This window comes from Danio rerio, chromosome 4 (assembly GCF_052040795.2).
Source record: "Danio rerio strain M-AB ecotype USA chromosome 4, GRCz13ab, whole genome shotgun sequence".
NCBI classification, from domain to species: Eukaryota; Metazoa; Chordata; class Actinopteri; order Cypriniformes; family Danionidae; genus Danio; species Danio rerio.
The window spans coordinates 29,731,843-29,750,249 of NC_141024.2; the positions used below are offsets into that span (position 1 = coordinate 29,731,843).

The window sequence follows — 18,407 nt, forward strand, 5'->3', positions numbered from 1 at the left end:
GTACATGCAACTGACACAATGGTCACATCCATACATGCAGTACACATGCATGTTTAACTGTTTTTCTGACAGGATAGGGACTATCTATTGACTTCGATTTTTTTATACTGAGATAATTACGTTGTCTATATCCCTAACCCCTCGCAGAATCGTTTTGATTTGGATTGTGGCTTATTTTTTCTGATCACACTTTATATTGAGTGGGCTTGACTACTATATACTTGCATCCAAAATAAATACAATGCTCTTACTGTGTTCAAAATGTCTTAGAGAATACTTCTGGTGTTCTTGAGGTGGGATATGGGTAGGGTTTGGTGGTATGGGTAGGTTTAAGGGTGGGTTAAGGTTTAAGGGATGGTCAACAGTGTAATTATAAATGTAAACAGAAAGTAATTAGAGATGTAATTACATTCAGCTATTTAATCAAGTATAAGAACAATGTAAAACTTATATTTACACAATATTGTAACAAATGATTCATTTCAGTGTGAGTACATATTATTTAAGACCACTTATTTTAAGGAAGAATTGATTTTTTTTTTTCTTTTTTTTCTTTTTTACCCTCAGCCATGTTAACAGTTACTTAGGCCAGGGTATATTTACAGTCACTTTATTAGATACACCTGTCAAACTGCTTGTTAACGCAAATTTCTAATCAGCTATTCATATGTCAGCAATTCAATTCATTTAGGCATATAGACATGGTCAAGACGATCTGCTGCAGTTCAAACCGAGCATCAGAATTGGGAAGAAGAGGGAATTTAAGTGACTTTGAATGTGGCATGGTTGTCGGTGCCAGACGGGCTGGTCTGAATATTTCATAAACTGCTGATCTACTGGGATTTTTACTCACAACCATCCCTAGGGTTTACAGAGAATGGTCCGAAAAAGAGAATATATCCAGTGAGCAGCAGTTCTGTGAATGGAATTGCCTTGTTGATGCCAGAGTAGAATTGTCAGAGCTGATAGGTAACTCACTTGTTACAAATGAGGTATGCAGAGGAGCATCTCTGAATGCACAACACATCGACCCTTGAGGCGGATGGGCTACAGCAGCAGAAGACCACACCCGGTGCCACTCCTGTCAGCTAAGAACAGAGAACTGAGGCTACAATTTGCCCAGGCTCATCAAAAATGGACTATAGAAGATTAGAAAAACATTGCCTGGTCTGATAAGTCTTGATTTCTGCTGTTACATTCGGTAGTAAAGTATGAATTTGAAGTTAACAACACATAAATATGGATCCATCCTGATCCATCCATTTGAGCATCCTGTAATGCCACAGCCTACATGAGTATTGTTGCTGACAATGTCCATCCCTTTATGACCACAGTGTACCCATCTTCTGATGGCTACTTCCAGCAGGATAACGCGTCATGTTATATAGCATGAATCATCTCAGACTGGATTCTTAAACATGAGTTTACTGTACTTAGATGGCCACCACAGTCACCAGATCTCAATCTAATGTTTTAACACTTTTTGTTTTAATCAACAAATAAGATAGGATTTGTTACGCACCGTCTAGGGATGGTGCACAACATGAAAGACAAGACGAAAAAATCAATTCAAAGATTTATTAGGGTTTGAATTCGGGAGCTGACAAGGCCAAAATAACAAACAAAAATTCCTTTATATTAAATTTCTAACTTACCTGATCAAAAATAAAAGAAAAGCAAGTACAATTTACTTCCCTAACTACCTAACACAAAAACAGAGGCCAAAAGGTTTTACAAAGAAAATGGCGTCAAACTCCTTCCTATCCCATTATATACACTATTTACAATCTATTTACAAAAACAGGCAACCATATTTGAAGGACAATCCAAAATCAATGTCAGCAGGCAACAAAGGTCAAACAAGCCGGTGGAACAAAGTATCATAAACAAAGCAAACACTAAAACAAACAGTACTTACAATTCTCAATATAATCTCAGAAGTCAAACAAAACAAACAGTACTCACAAATCGCAATATTCTCAGTCCTAACACATCCAAAACTCTGCACTATACCACATTCAAACATTTCAACAAACACAAGCAAGTGACCAAAAACAAGATGGCTGCCAAGGAAGTGATGTCATGGCTTTTTAAAACACTGTAGGCCAATCAGGATCAAGCAAGTTGGAAGTGGCCAATTGGATGTGTTCTAAGCAAAACAGGAACAAGATCAAAAACAGATGAGACAAGACAAACATAGGATTGTAACAGGATTGCACAAATTTAGTATTTCTTTTTTGTAATATATTGCCTTTTGGACTCGGACTGCTGATGTATCTGGCATAAGCATTAGTCAAGTTCTTTTTTTCCGTTTTTACTTCATCTGCATACTTTTAATGTTACATTATTTGTTCCCCAGAGTATTGGAAATGATTTCAAAAATCACTATTTTTCAAGGTAACCTTTCAAAGTTGGACCTTGCAGCATCATGACAACACTAATTCAGGGATGCACTTGCCAAAACCATCGTTAGCCAACTACGGTCCCAAGATCCAGTTTTATCCACACAATTCAGCAATTCAGTGTTTCCTGAATCCACACTGTAAAAATAAAGTCATCTGGAATAGCAAAGTATTCTTGCAGGACTCCCTGAGTTCATCAAGATTCTTTGGATTTATGTTTAATGCCTCCTCCTTCATCTTACCCCAGACATGCTTAATAATGTATATGTCGGGTGACTCGGCTGGCCAATCCTGGAGCACCTTGACCTTCTTTGCTTTCAGGAACTTTGAAGTGGAGGCTGAAGTATGGGAATGAGCGCTATCCTGCTGAATAATTTGCCTTCTCCTGTAGTTTGTAATGTAATGGGCAGCACATTGTAAAATTGTAAGGCAACTTGCTGCAGAGCTTAAGCTAAGAGTTTGGCTAAGAGTTGAGTCAACTAAAAAAAAAAAAAATGCTGCTATTGCTGTCACGATTACCAGTGATCATCTTTCATAAGATTGCTAGATTTCACTAACAATAACTCATGGACTACAATTCCGCCATTTCTGGACTACATATTCATATATGCACTCCGGTTACAATCACACATGCTTCCTCATCTAGACTGATTACTCGCACCACCTAAGGATTGTCAGAGACTGATTGCACACACTATTTAAGCCACGCACTCACCCATTCAGTTTGCCGAGTCCTGTTATGTTACAGTGACATTACAACGTGATTTCCTAGCCTTGTTTTCCTGTGTACTTACCTAGCATTGTTTATTTAGTTATCCCTGTCTGCCGCATGCCTTTCGACCCTTTCGCTTGTTATATTGACTACGATTCTGGATTTGCCTGTACATATCTGTTTGCACCTGTGCTGACCTTTGCTTGCCTGACGACGAATAAACCTGCATTGTGGATCTTACCTCAGTTGTATGTCACTCCCTGAGGTTTCAGTTGCATTGTTCCAAAAAACATTTGCTAACTTTGTGGTAACCTTTAGACCTGTTTTTACTGTTATAGCATAGTTTCTGGCTGTGTTCTATTCTGAGTTGTCCCCCATATGCCCTGTTCTTTTCAAACACTTCACCATCAACAGTGACGTTGTCTTGCTCACATCTTATGTATTTTTTTTTTTTTCAAAAGTTACTAAAATTACTTAATTACAGTTATGTTTTAACAATCTTTGGATATTCCCTTTGTAGTGCACTCCAAAAACATTCATTGATTCATTTTCCTTCGGCTTAGTCTCTATTTCATTGGTCGCCACAACGAAAAGAACAACCAACTATTCCAGCATATGTTTTACACGGCAGAGGCCCTTCCAGGTACAACCCTAGTACTGGGAAACACCCATACACCCTCATTCATACACACTCATACACTACAGCCAGTTTAGTTTATTCAATTTACCTATAACACTTGTCTTTGGATTGTGGGGAAAACCAGAGTTTCAAAGCAAACCCACACGAACATGGGGAGAACATGCAAACTCCACACAAAACCAACTGTCATTTCCCAGCCAAGACTTGAACCAGCAACGTTCTTGCTGTAAGGCAACAGTGCTAACCACTTAGCCACCATGCTACTCCAAAAACATCCATGTCATTTCGAACACAGCCGTGGCTCGTGGTGAATTGTGATTTGCAATCGAAAATCTGCAAAAAAAACTTGTGAAAACAAAACAGGCATGTTACTTTAATTTAATCTATGTGAGTTTGTGTGCGTGTTTGTGTACTTGTTTATGTGGTTTATAAGAACATGCCTTGATGCTGTCATCCTTAATGCTGTCTTTTGTCATTCAAACAGAGTTTGGGAAAGTGACACTTGTCACCACATCATTTAGTTCCCAAATGACTCATCACACTTTTGTATGCGAGTTCTGTCCTTGTTTGCACCTCTGAATGAATAGTTCACATCAGACAGATCATTTTGTTTCAAACTGACTCGAAGATCACTTTTCAGCAGTTTGAACATCACTAGAAAGTAAATGATCATAGTCAAAGCTTTTTTTTTAAAAAAAAGCTTGAAAGCTCCGGTTCCAATTTACTACGGTGTATCTCCAGTTTTCCTCTCCCTTTGTCTTGAGTAGAAAAATGTCAAATAGGTTTAGAGCAATGTGACAATTTTCATTTTTGTTTAATCTATCTCATTGTGGAGCAGTTTTTCTCATGGGAACTCCTTGAGAACATTTTGTCCCCACAATGCTCAGTAGCTGTTTTGAGTTTTACCAGCATAATGCGGACATTCTGTTACGTAAAGAAAAAAAAAAAAAAAAAACTTTTGCTAACAATATCTACACATGTACCATAAGGATTTCTCTTACTTACACAAACACACACACACAAACTGACACACAAACATATTCACACTCAAAGTTGTCAGAAGCTAATCAGTACAAGAACTGTAGTTTGTGTTCACCAATATATGTGGCACAAATGATCAGTTTTGCTCTTGATAACAACTAGCTTTACAAAATGACCAAAAAATGTCTCCCTTTCAATAAACCAAACACATAAATACAATTCCTCTGACTAGGTTCTAGGGTACAACAAATCATCTTAAGGTTCCTCTACAATCAACCTTCAACATACTAAGAGATGTAAAATGCAGCCGAAAATGCATCTCAAAGTGTTGCCCTGAATTGCTTTACACTGCAGCAGCTTGAAACAGTCTAAACTGGATATGACAGACGAATGTTTCTAATTAATTTCTCCTTCATTTGAGAAGCAGCACAACGGCTTATAAAGCAGGACATCAGGTTGGAGACTAAACATTGTGCCCTATTCAGTGTAAACAGAATTGCTGCCGTTAAAAGTTTTTACATCTTGTGTAGACATGCTGTTAAAGAATTAGCTTACCCAAATATCACAATTCTATTATTAATTACTCAACCACATTTCAGTCAACTGAGACATTTGTTAGATACTGACACAAATTTAAAAAATGTATAAAAAAATAGAATAAATATATGAAACATAAATAAAAAAAAAAAACGTACGCATACCTTATGAACAGTATTACAAAAAAAATTTGCCCAGTTTTAAAAAGTTGACTTTTCCAAAGCACGGTATATTTTGAAAACGGTTATCGTCCCATGCCTAAATCATACATCTTCCATTACAGGTTCACGAAACCCTCAAGTACTTTTTTTTTTAGATTTAACAGATTTGTGTGTGTTGAGCATCAGGACAATGTTAGCACCAGCTAGCTTTAATTGTGGGGAAAACTGGGTAATTTTGAGCTTTTGTCAGCTAATTTCAGCTTCAGGGTTTAAAATGATTTTTGGGGCGGGATCAAAATCGGCGACGTATCGCAGAACTGCAAGTGCAAAGATGACGCGTTTCTTATTATTATTCATAGCGGAGTTTTCTTATCCTATGAGAAGAGCGGCTTCTTAAATATTCATGAGAGCATGTGCTTTCCAAGGACAAAGCAGACCTGGCTTCTAGTGTCAAGCTCAGCTGTGAAATCCTATGTTGATTACTGGGTAAGACACATCCGCGAACCCATGGCACGCAGTATTTAGTCATTCATGAAGGGTCGTATGTGTTTGTTTCCATGATCCATGGGGTTTGTTGCATGTTTTTCCCCGCGATCCTGTCAGGGCCAATACAGCAAAGTTGTGTGTGTGTGCTGCAAGCATTTTTGTCGGGAGAGCAGTACGAGAACTGGAGAATGGCAGACATTGTCTTTTATCAGGAGTTCGTTCACATTTAGGTACATCGCCGTGCTGCTGTGTTCGCCTAAATCCTCCAGATTACCAGCAGGGCTAATGGTTAAAATAGACAGGGCAGAGACCTGCTGCACTGAGTCCGCATTCAGACCCGAGGATTGAGGAAAAATCCTCATTTACTGTTGATACACGAATATGAACACGATTATCTTTATAATGATATAAATTGTGGTTATGTGTATATGAAACTACAAATGTAGCAGGGCATAACATTACTGTTTATTTCTTTGCATTTTAACTTTGTAAACTATAAAATTATGGGTCTCTGTATGGTTTGTGTCTCATTTTGTGAACCGACTGACAACAGTTGCTCGCTTCCCTCCTTTTCCCCTGCTCTGCTGGCCACGCCCACTCCTGCCCTTTGCTCGCTTAGCTCTACGCCCACTATGATGCATCTTTTAAAAAATTCTGAGGTGGACCTGAACCGAAAGTGGGGGGTGTCATGGCCTTTTAAGAATTTTACAAAAACTGTAAAAACAACTTTGTTTGCCTAAATCTTCCACATCGGAGCAGAGTGCATGTTTACAATGGGAAATATGACTAGTATATTATACAATTGGCCCATGGTAAGTCCACACCGTGGCAACCTGGAATGGAAGATACAATATAGGCGAGTAAACAAAGGTGTTCTTGGAGATTCCTTTGTTAACATTTGTTCACATTGAATGTTTTGGGTTCCTTTTCTGAACATCTCTGCATCATTTCTGTTTATGAAGAATGACAGAGCTTTCGGATTTCATCTAAAGTATTTTCATTTGTGTTCAGAAGATCAATGAAGGTCACAGGGGTTCGGAACAACATGAGGATGAAGACTAATATCTAAGATAGTGTAACTACATTAAACCCGACAAAAAAAAGAGTGTTAAACCATATCCGAGGTATGTATTTAAATTAAAACATAACACTTTACACTTACATTACCATACATCCTATGATTATGTACTTTTGAGTGTGTGACAGAAGAGTAAGCAAGCTTTGGTACACTACTTCATCAATAATAGACCGTTCTGTTGATTAGTTAAGTGCCCTGTCAATCATCTTGTCACATCATCAACATTTCTTTCATATATAATTTCTATCATATTGGAGACGCAGCAGCATGTTTATCTGACCAAAAGACTCTCGATAAAACGCAACATCATTGTTGCAAATGAAATACAATGCAGAATATGTCAAATAAATGTTTCCCATTATAGGACAGAAAATAATTAACAATCATTCAAGCATATTCTTAAAAACATGCCTATTTATGTCTTGCCCATACACCATATTTGTAGTTTAAGAATTTGTATCTGTGTTTATAGTTCTAATTGACTTATTGTCCAAAAAACAATGTATTTTGGGCAATATATGCAGTTAGAGTACACAGATCCAAAGTCCCTTTCATAATGGGGAAAATGGCAACCTATAGTATTTGTTTACAAGTTTGTGGCTGTTCAAGTGGTGTCTGTCATGTTATTTGCATTTCAATGGCAGAGGCAGGAATTCATAAGATCAGACAGGACCAACTGTACCTTGCGTTTGTTTCATACAGATTACAAAACTAGAGAATATTTGTTTCCAAGTGTAGTTGGTCCCTTTAAAAGTAGAGATTTCAAGCGTTATGTGGAAATATTTCTCATGTCTATGAGGCAAGCACAATTGCTGACACCAATGGATTTATAACAATGAAGCTGAAGAAACTGTCATAAAACACATGTCTAGACTGAGCCCCTCCAACTCAGAACACAGTGATGGATGATTGGCTTCTTTTACTTGAAGGTGGTGCTTACTTTGCTGGAGCGGCGATAAAGACTGTTATGTTCACTCACACTCACTCGCTTACTTTCCTTTGACTTTTTCCCTGAAAAATGATGCATCTTGTGTGATTTATAGTCTTTGACAGATCTGTGCTTTGAATTTCAAGTAACTTTGCAATACTCATTTCAACAAACTATAATTGCATTCCAAATAGCACGCTATATACAAGGGTTGCTTATATTGGAAAAAAAAGACTGCTCTCTCTCTCTCTTTCTCTCTCTCTCTCTCTCTCTCTCTCTCTCTCTCTCTATATATATATATATATATATATATATATATATATATATATATATATATATACACACACATATATATGTGCAATTCACCCCCATTAAATACGATAAAACAAACTAAAAACATAGATGAATACAATATAGCAAAGTTCAAAAGTTAAATAAACCATGCTTTATGGTTTTCTGTGGAGTCTAACAGCATTCAATCATGTAAAATAACACTGCACTGCAAAAAATTATGGGTTCAAAGAAATAGATTTGTGTCGAGACAACATTAACTAATTAGGTTAGCTTATTGTTGTTGTTGTTTTTTTAAATTTACAGTAAGTACATTGACTTCCAAAAAACCTGTAGAATTGTTTTGTTTCGTTCATTTTAAATATGTAGTTTGAACAAACAACAAACATAATTTTTGAGTGTGTTCATTGCATGATAATTAAATGTCATACATTTTCGTAAGGCGAGGCAGTGGCGCAGTAGGTAGTGCTGTCGCCTCACAGCAAGAAGGTCGGTGGTTTGAACCTTGGCTCAGTTGGCATTTCTGTGTGGAGTTTGCATGTTCTCCCTGCCTTCGCGTGGGTTTGCTCCGGTTTCCCCCACAGTCCAAAGACATGTGGTACAGGTAGGCTAAATGGCTGTAGTGTATGAGTGTGTGTGTGATTATGTGTGTGTGAGTATTTTCCAGAGATGGGTTGTGGCTGGAAGGGCATTTGCTGCGTAAAAAAACTTGCTGGATAAGTTGGCGGTTCATTCTGCTGTGGCGACCCTGGATTAATAAAGGGACTAAGCCGACAAGAAAATGAATGAATTAACATTTTCGTTAAAGCTACAAATTTTATAAATTCTTTCGTCCAAATGGTTTAAACTCACTCAAAATCCTATAACAGCCTTAAAAACAGATCCGGATGAAAAATCTTTAATTCTGTTAGTGTTAAACTTTGCAACTGTGGTGGCTGGTTATTATAATCCCAGTTTGGCGAGGCAGATCCTGCGAGTGAGACTACTGCATATTCACACATTGCAATATCGATGCTGAAACAATATATATTTGCTGCCCTTCTATACACTTGTACACTCAACCATGTAGTCTATGAGTTTAGTGTCATCCCAAATGGAACGCTAATGTTTTTTTACTAAACAGCCATTCAAACCATTTCCCAGTTCCAAAATTAGTGAAACATATGACCAAACTATCAATTAGCGCCAATCATGAGTACAGCAATCAACACTGGGAAGCAGTAAATCACTTACATGGGAGATTTTTGCTTGCACAGTCCATAAAGTAAACGCAGAGGCTGATAAAGCTCCAATCATTAAGTGTTCAACATTCCATACTTCCTTTTATTGGCTGAATAGGTGCATCATGTATTTAAAGTGCACTTTTTTATTTTTGTTGTTGTTTTTTAATCTACTTAAATTTGTAAAAACGATGTAGTTAACTTATCAAATTTGTGTTGGGACAACATGAGGGAATTGTGTGGAACCCAACAGTGCCTGTCACAAATCTGTTTTGAGTTTCTTTCTTTTCTTGAACACCAAAAATTGAAAAATGTTGGAAACCTGTAACCATTGACTTCTATAATATCTGTTTTTTAGCTACTAAGTCAATGGATAAAGGTTTCTTGCAGAAAAATGTTATTTGTGTTCAACAGAAAAAAAGAAAGTCATACATGATCGAAACAACTGAGTAAATGATTATGCTGCAAGTAATTAATTAGAGAAAAAAAAGTTGTCAAACTTCAGTGATGAAGCTTCTCCTTAAAACAAGCTAATTAATCTAAAACCAAGTTTATTTTGCTTACCCCATTACCAGAGTATTTATTTTTTTTGTATTAATAAAAAAAACTTCATTTAGATTTTTTTTTATTAAAACCAAAAACAAAAAATCTGGTCAAACAAAAATGCTTCTTGAATTAAGAATTTTATATATTTTAGACTAGAATCAGGACAAAACATCCTAAATGGGACCTACATATTATGCTTATTTTTAAAAGATGTAAAATAAGTCTCTAATGTTCCTAGACTGTGTATGTGACGTTTCAGCTCAAAATATCCAACAAATAATGTTGTATAACTATTTGAAATGCCCCCTTTTAGACTTTTTATTCAAATTGAGCTGTTTCGCTGTCTGTTGCTTTGAATTCAAATGAGACTGTGATCTTTTCAAAAGAGGGCGGAGCTACAAAGGCCTATATGTCAGCATAGTGGCAGATTATAAAAAAGACTAACCTCCTGTGCTAATGAGGGAGAGATCATCACTAATGGGCGGGGCTTTCCCCTTTGATGACACGTACAACGTGAGAATGTCAATCCCACTGTTTCTAGCTGTTTTTATTAAATGTGATTATAAAAAAAAAAAAAATTATTAAATGTTTACCATTAGAAGCTGGTTATATTCCCAGACTGGGGGGGGGGGGGGGACTATCCCTTTTAAAAGCAAGTGCAGTTTTGCGTCAAGTTAGTATCTAACATGGCTATAAAGCCTTTATATATCAAACACATTAACATGACACTTCCAGTGTAAATATGCTAGTTCCGCTATTCAACTTCTTAATCACTTGCAAGCTATAAATCCAAGCCAATGTTTTGGCTTCAGTCCACTGGCAGCCTCAAACCACACATACAAAGCGATAGCAGCACTTTGTCACTTAATAAACAACTGAAAATTCTTAAATCGCAGTAAATATTTGATGACATAAAACAAATGCTCAACACAATCTTACTACAGCATAACCTGTAGATACTACCCTTCGTACACCAAGAGGGCAACTGAACATACAGAGTCAGAGAAACATAAACAGACATTTTTTGTCCCTCCAGTACTCACGTAGGAAGTGTTTCTCCAGTAAGGCAATCTCCAAATGACCCTTGACCTCATTGAGACGTTCTGATTCACTCCTCAGGTCTTGCATGACAGACAGAGTCCCCAAACCAGCCTGAAAGAAGAAACACGCAGGGTTATTGACATACCCAGATGAGACACAGCTTACACGTAAAGCAGTCAAGACTTACGGGATACCCAGTCCTCTGTATGAAGTCTTCCTCACGTTTTTGTTTAGTTCGATAAGCCTTGAAGTCTCAATGACAAACACAGATGCTAAATTTCTGACTCACTGATAGCATGGTATCAACCTGCTCTGACTTCATCCTACCACACACACACACTCACACTCAAACACACAGGCCGAAAGAACGCAGGATCTGCAGAAAGATGAACCGCAGTGAGAGAGAGAGAGAGAGAGAGAGAGAAAGTAGGTGAGTGAGGGATTAGGAGAGGGCGGCACTGCAGAGAGAGACAGCAGAAAAGCAGAAGTGTCTCTTTAAGAGGCCAATGCGTCTGACAGTGCAGACGCACTCTGAGACACACACACGATTCAATTCAGGTTTATATCGTTGGCGCTTCTATTTACAATGTAATGGATTGTGTAAAAATAGCATAACACACACACACACACACACATTTGGAGTAACTGTATTTGTTTTGTTTTGTTTTTTTGATGGGAATGTGCTTGGTTTAAACATTTTAAACTGGGTTTATGTACATACTTAAGAGAAAATGTATGTACTAGGGCAGCCAAATATATTATTTGAGCCTCAACACTGCAATTATGTGTAATTTAGATTATTTATTAACCCATTTGTGCCCATTAAAAAAAAATAAATAAAATGGTTTGATTCATGTAGCCTTGTTAAAAGAGTCCTATATGAACATTGAAAGGAAATATTGGTGTAAATACATAAAAATAAATACATACCATAATGGTGACATATAACAAAACAACTATTCACAGTAAATCTCACTACAGAATTTTGTAAACATCTTACAAAAATAGTCAGACAGCTTAGTCATAAATAAAGCTGCTGATTCTGTTTGTGGAGTTGTTTAATGATCTTGATGAGCTGAGATTTTGGAAGATTTATTGAGTTTTCAGTTGAGTTTCTAAGGCCATGCCCACATGTACAGAAGTATTTTTGTAAACAAAAACATACATTTTCTAAAAGATAAAAATAAAAAAAACAGCCCCTGGCTGTTCTTCACCTTGACAAGAGTTTAAAAAAAACTGTGTTTCTTTTTAACAGCAGGAGTTCATTTTTCTCTGTTTACTCAGTACTTTAACTCTGTTCCAGTGTTATTTTAACTCATTGTGGGACCAGTGGAAGAAGTTCATTTTACTCTGAGGATTTTGCTGTTTATCAAATTGAGTATCAAAACGTTCTACTTTAAAGTAAAGATGCCACTTAAATAGTTACGTTATGTTTTGTTGTGGTATTATGAAACAAATAAATCATTAAACTAATAACCTTAATTTATTAACTTAACTTAATTAACAGATTCATATCTAATTACTATAGAGTCAATCTAGGCCCATATACTGTACACTTGCAACATAAAAGAAAGTTTTGTAAACAAATAAATTAAGTATTGAGCAAAAAATAGTAAAATAATGGAAATCTCAAAAAATCCCAAAAGGAAAATTGAGTTTTGAGAAATAAAAAGGAATTTTGCAAACAAAAATAAAGAACTCCAAATACAAATCAAGTAGTGCAAAAAAAAAATTAATATTTGCAATTTTTTAAAATATACATATATTTCCTAAAAAAAAATTCCAGTATTGCCTTTGAAAAACCTCGCAAGTCAAGTACAACGCTCATTTTGATTTGCTTTTCAGTCAACCATGACTTTGCTATGCTGTTTTATTTTTGCACTTTTGCAAATTTCCGTGCATTTCACTTTCTGGCCCTGGTTTGACAAGGGGGCGATGTATGGGGCATGTACAATCTGCCTGTACCATAAAAAAAAATTATTGTTTTATTTGGACGAATCTACGGACCTTTATGATTGATGTACATTTGTGAACAAAAAAACAAAACAAAACAAAACATATATATATATATATATATATATATATATATATATATATATATATATATATATATATATATATATATATATATATATATATATATATGTATATATATATATATATATATATATAAACTATATATATATATATATATATATATATATATATATATATATATATATATATATATATATATATATATACATATATATATATATATATATATATATATATATATATATATATATATATATATATATATATATATATATACATATATATAGTTTTAATTCCAAAGTAAATCAATTCCTTTTTCTTTCTTAAAATCTTTTATAGTTTTTTGCTTGTATGTCATTGAGAAATCAATGGATAACATGTTGAAAATTACTTATAAAAGGAAAATGACGGTAACTAAGGTTGCCGGTGGCCTTAAATGGGTTAAAAAATACAGATGTTATTAAATATCATTTTTAAAATTATTTATACAATGTTGACCGAGTTATTTTACATTTGGTTGTTCAATTTCTATTCTTAAATACTGTTTGACTCTCCAGAAAAACATAAAGCACTGTTTATTTCACTTTTATTTTTGCTTTGTTAAATTTATATGTACACTGCGTAGAAAAAGACTTGAACATCCCAGTCGGTCTAAATGAATGAAAACTTTCCGAATAATGCTGTTCAAATCATCTGATGAAATTGTATTCATATTGCAATAAATATTGCAGAATAACAAGATATTACAATATCAGATTTTTTTCAATATTGTGCGTATGAGAGTATCAGTGCAGGGGATATAGAACATGAAAAATTTATATTGGTAAATTAGGCATGTTAATGATGAGAGAAAGAAGGTAAGAGGATGACTTTTACAAAATATTTTCATACATTTTGTTTAAAATAATCTATAAAATAAAATAAAATAAAGATATTTTAAATTAATTTAAAAAATAAAATAAAAAAAAACATTTCAGCAACAACATAACTAAATATTGTTAAATCAAAACAGCCATCAGCAACAATGTAGCCAATTTATTTTAAAATAGCAATAAAATTTAAAAAAATAAATAAAAGCATTGAAGCAACAATATAACTAAATATTGTAAAAAATCACAACACACCAAAACTAAAATTATTAAAAATTAACCAACAATATAACTAAACGTTGTCTATCAGAACAGCAATAAAATATCTAAATAAATAAATATAATTAAATAAAATATTGAGAAAACAATATAACTAAATGTTGTGAAAAAATGTCAATATGCAAATTAAAATAAAGTAAACATTGAAGTAACAATATAACAGCATTTTGGTAATCAAAACAACAATAAAGTAAAGTAAAGCAAAGTAAAAACAAAGTAACAATAAATACTTCCATGATCATCTGAAACCTTTGAACTCTTCTCTCCCTAAAACAAACCACACAACCTCAAATATGATGCAATTCTGAGTGTGCCTCACACAGGTGAGTGGCCCTTACAAACCACCTGTAGAAGCACACTCTTTCATCTCTCTGACAATTTAGCTAACACTTTCTTACAATCACTTCATATCTCTAAAAAAATATCACACAGCTGAGTGGGTTTGACAAACCACCCATTTAAGCAAAATCTCTATATATAAAAAAACACTTCACTTTCCTTACCCTAGTACTTAATTATCTGTGTACTAACTGTTTCTTTCTATAATTAGCACTTCTTGTGTGTACTCTTTCTCAAGTGTCTGCTAAATCACTACATTTAAATGTAACACAAAAACTTTGCTCATGGGCACTTCATGTGCACAATAAATGGCATGTGACTAATCACTTCTGGAGCTGCAAAAGTTGCATTAACCAGACTATTCCTATTCTTGATTGGTTTTATTGCCTTTTATAGGTATACATAAAAGAAAATGTGTCCAGAGTCAGGTTAGGATGGAATATGTCTGATAAAAAAGATGCAGCTTTGCAAAGCCTTCCTTATAAAGATCAAAAGCAAAAACAAACATTAGTCTGTAATCTCACGAGCCTTTAAGCACACATAAAAATGCTAACTGCAAATAAGAAAATGGCTTGAGAGTCATTTGTTCATTAATTGGACTACTGATCTTACTGTATGAGTGCTGCAATCTGGCAATTGAACCTGATATTGGCTTGATTATTTATTCAGACTTTTAAAGAGATGACAACGAATTCAAGGCAATGTCACATTTAGGGTCCACATTTGGGTCCCAGACACATTCAGAATACAATATTTATATGCTTACAGACTTTGAAATTATATATACTGTCGGTAGTGTTGCAAGCAGTAATGTATGATGATTTATTATGCACACTGCATGAAAATGGCAGCATTTGTTGTGCTAATGCCTCTCAACATTAATCACAAGGTTAACCTTGAGCAAAGACGATGTGAAATGTCTAATTAAAGGGGCCCTATTACGCCTTTTTTATTCAAAATAAGTCCCTGGTGTCCCTATAGTTTTGTGTGAAGTTTCAACTCAAATATACAACAAATATAATGATTTATAACTTTGAAACTGCTCCTTTTAGACTTTGATCCAAACTGCCATTTTTGTGATTGTTGCTTTAATTTCAAATGAGACGGCCCTCATTTTAATTTAAAATGAGGGCGGTTCTACAAACACCTTTGCGTCAGCCTAATGGCATATTCAGAAAAGGACTAAAGTTATCTCTGTGAAAAACTGAAATTGCCAAAAGAAGATTCTCAGATGATGGTTGTTTATTCCCAAAACTGCTTCTAACTCTGGGCTCAGGGCTGTTTATGCTAATGAGAGACTGTCACTAATGGTCGGGACTTTAACCCTCCGATGACATGTACAAATGGACAATGTCAATCAAAGTGTTATTTGCACTGTTTGTATATAGTGAAAATAAGCAAGTAAAAAAATTATGTTATTCACCTTCCCCAACCCTAAACCCAACCACCATCATTAATATTGTCTTCACCTTCACCTTCCCCAACCCTAAACCTAACCATCATAGTTATTAATGTCTACAACTTCCCCAACCCCAACCCCAAACCCAATCATCACAGTTATTAGCCTCTACACCTTCCCCAACCCTAATCCCAATCATCACAGTTATTAATGTCTACAACTTCCACAACCCCAAACCCAATCATCACAGTTATTAGTGTCTACACCTTCCCCAACCCTAATCACAATCATCACAGTTATTAATGTCTACAACTTCCCCAACCCTAAACCCAACCATCACAGTTATTAGTGTCTACACCTTCCCCAACCCCAAACCCAATCATCACAGTTATTAGTGTCTACACCTTCCCCAACCCTAAACCCAACCATCACAGTTATTAACGTCTACACCTTCCCCAACCCCAAACCCAATCATCACAGTTATTAGTGTCTACACCTTCCCCAACCCTAAACCCAACCATCACAGTTATTAACGTCTACACCTTCCCCAACCCCAAACCCAATCATCACAGTTATTAACGTCTACACCTTCCCCAACCCTTAACCCAATCATCACAGTTATTAATGTCTACAACTTGCCCAAACCTACATTTAACCATCACAGTTACTAACGTCTACAGTACATCTTTCCCAACCCTAAACACAACCATCACAAATATCAACGTCTACACCTTCCCCAACCCCAAACCCAATCATCACAGTTATTAGTGTCTACACCTTTTCCAACCATCACAGTTATTAACGTCTACACCTTCCCCAACCCCAAACCAAATCATCACAGTTATTAACGTCTACACCTTCCCCAACCATCACAGTTATTAATGTCTACATCTTCCCCTACCCCAAACCTAATCATCACAGTTATTAACGTCTACACCTTCCCTAACCCTTAACCCAATCATCACAGTTATTAATGTCTACAACTTCCACAACCCCAAACCAAATCATCACAGTTATTAACGTCTACACCTTCCCCAACCATCACAGTTATTAACGTCTACACCTTCCCCAACCATCACAGTTATTAACGTCTACACCTTCCCCAACCCTCACAGTTATTAATGTCTACATCTTCCCCTACCCCAAACCTAATCATCACAGTTATTAACGTCTACACCTTCCCCAACCCTTAACCCAATCATCACAGTTATTAATGTCTACAACTTGCCCAAACCTACATTTAACCATCATAGTTACTAACGTCTACAGTACATCTTCCCCAACCCTAAACACAACCATCACAAATATCAACGTCTACACCTTCCTCAACCCCATACCCAAACCCAATCATCACAGTTATTAATGTCTACATCTTCCTGAACCCTAAACCCAGCCATCCCAGTTATTAATGTCTACATCTTCCCCAACCCCAAACCAAATCATCACAGTTATTAACGTCTACACCTTCCCCAACCATCACAGTTATTAATGTCTACATCTTCCCCTACCCCAAACCTAATCATCACAGTTATTAACGTCTACACCTTCCCCAACCCTTAACCCAATCATCACAGTTATTAATGTCTACAACTTGCCCAAACCTACATTTAACCATCACAGTTACTAACGTCTACAGTACATCTTCCCCAACCCTAAACACAACCATCACAAATATCAACGTCTACACCTTCCTCAACCCCATACCCAAACCCAATAATCACAGTTATTAACGTCTACATCTTCCTGAACCCTAAACCCAGCCATCACAGTTATAAATGTCTGCATCTTCCCCAACCCTAAACCCAATCATCCCAGTTATTAATGTCTACATCTTCCCCAACCCTAAAGCCATTAATCACAGTTATTAACGTACAGCTACAAGTTGCGGAGGCTTTCATACTAGATGTACTGTTATTTGCAACCACAGGAGGTGACCTCGAGTAGGCTAACTGTCATGCAAAACAGATGAAGAAGTCAGCGAATGGAGTTGCATGGTGGAGTTGCAAAACTATCGAATATAATAGTATACCAATTGAATTGAATTGTGGATAAATTTGTGGAAAACTCATGAAAACATTTGATGCAAAAACAATAAGTATTCCCGCCCTCTTGCTAACAGCATCTCATTTTAATATCTTACATAGTTCAATGGGATCTCAATCTCAGTTACGTCCTTTCATGTTACACCCGTATTGCAGGCCGCAGACAGATACACTTGCAAAACATTTTCAATATTTATTCAGCTATTTTTTTTTTATCAACTAGCAAACTATAAACAAAACAACATCAATTCCAGCGCACTCCCTCATTTTCATTTACTTCTTTATAGGGACTGTACTAGTGGACTACTGTGGAGAATAGTGATTGAGGGGTGATTTTAGAGAGAGCGATTTCTGATACAGCCAAATTCTGGTCTGTTAAGAAAATCTGCTTTGAGAAAATGAATCAAACCAAAAAGAAA

The 18,407-nt window shown here is 35.7% G+C and overlaps 1 protein-coding gene across 4 annotated transcripts in view; it reads right to left on the reverse strand.

The window, feature by feature from the left end:
- Positions 1-18,407, reverse strand: part of gramd4a (GRAM domain containing 4a) — a 105,655-nt gene that overhangs the window by 63,391 nt on the left and 23,857 nt on the right. For 2 of the 4 annotated variants that reach the window (XM_087248323.2, XM_087248322.2), the window contains exons 1-2: positions 11,211-11,403; positions 11,026-11,134 (exon numbers count right to left, since the gene is read on the reverse strand). In XM_087248323.2, the coding sequence (XP_087104449.1) occupies positions 11,026-11,110 (85 nt within the window). In that variant the 5' untranslated portion in view covers positions 11,111-11,134; positions 11,211-11,403. Of the gene's footprint in view, positions 1-11,025; positions 11,135-11,210; positions 11,404-18,407 lie in introns of those variants that run through there. The other 2 variants (XM_087248321.2, XM_087248320.2) reach the window with 1 other exon arrangement.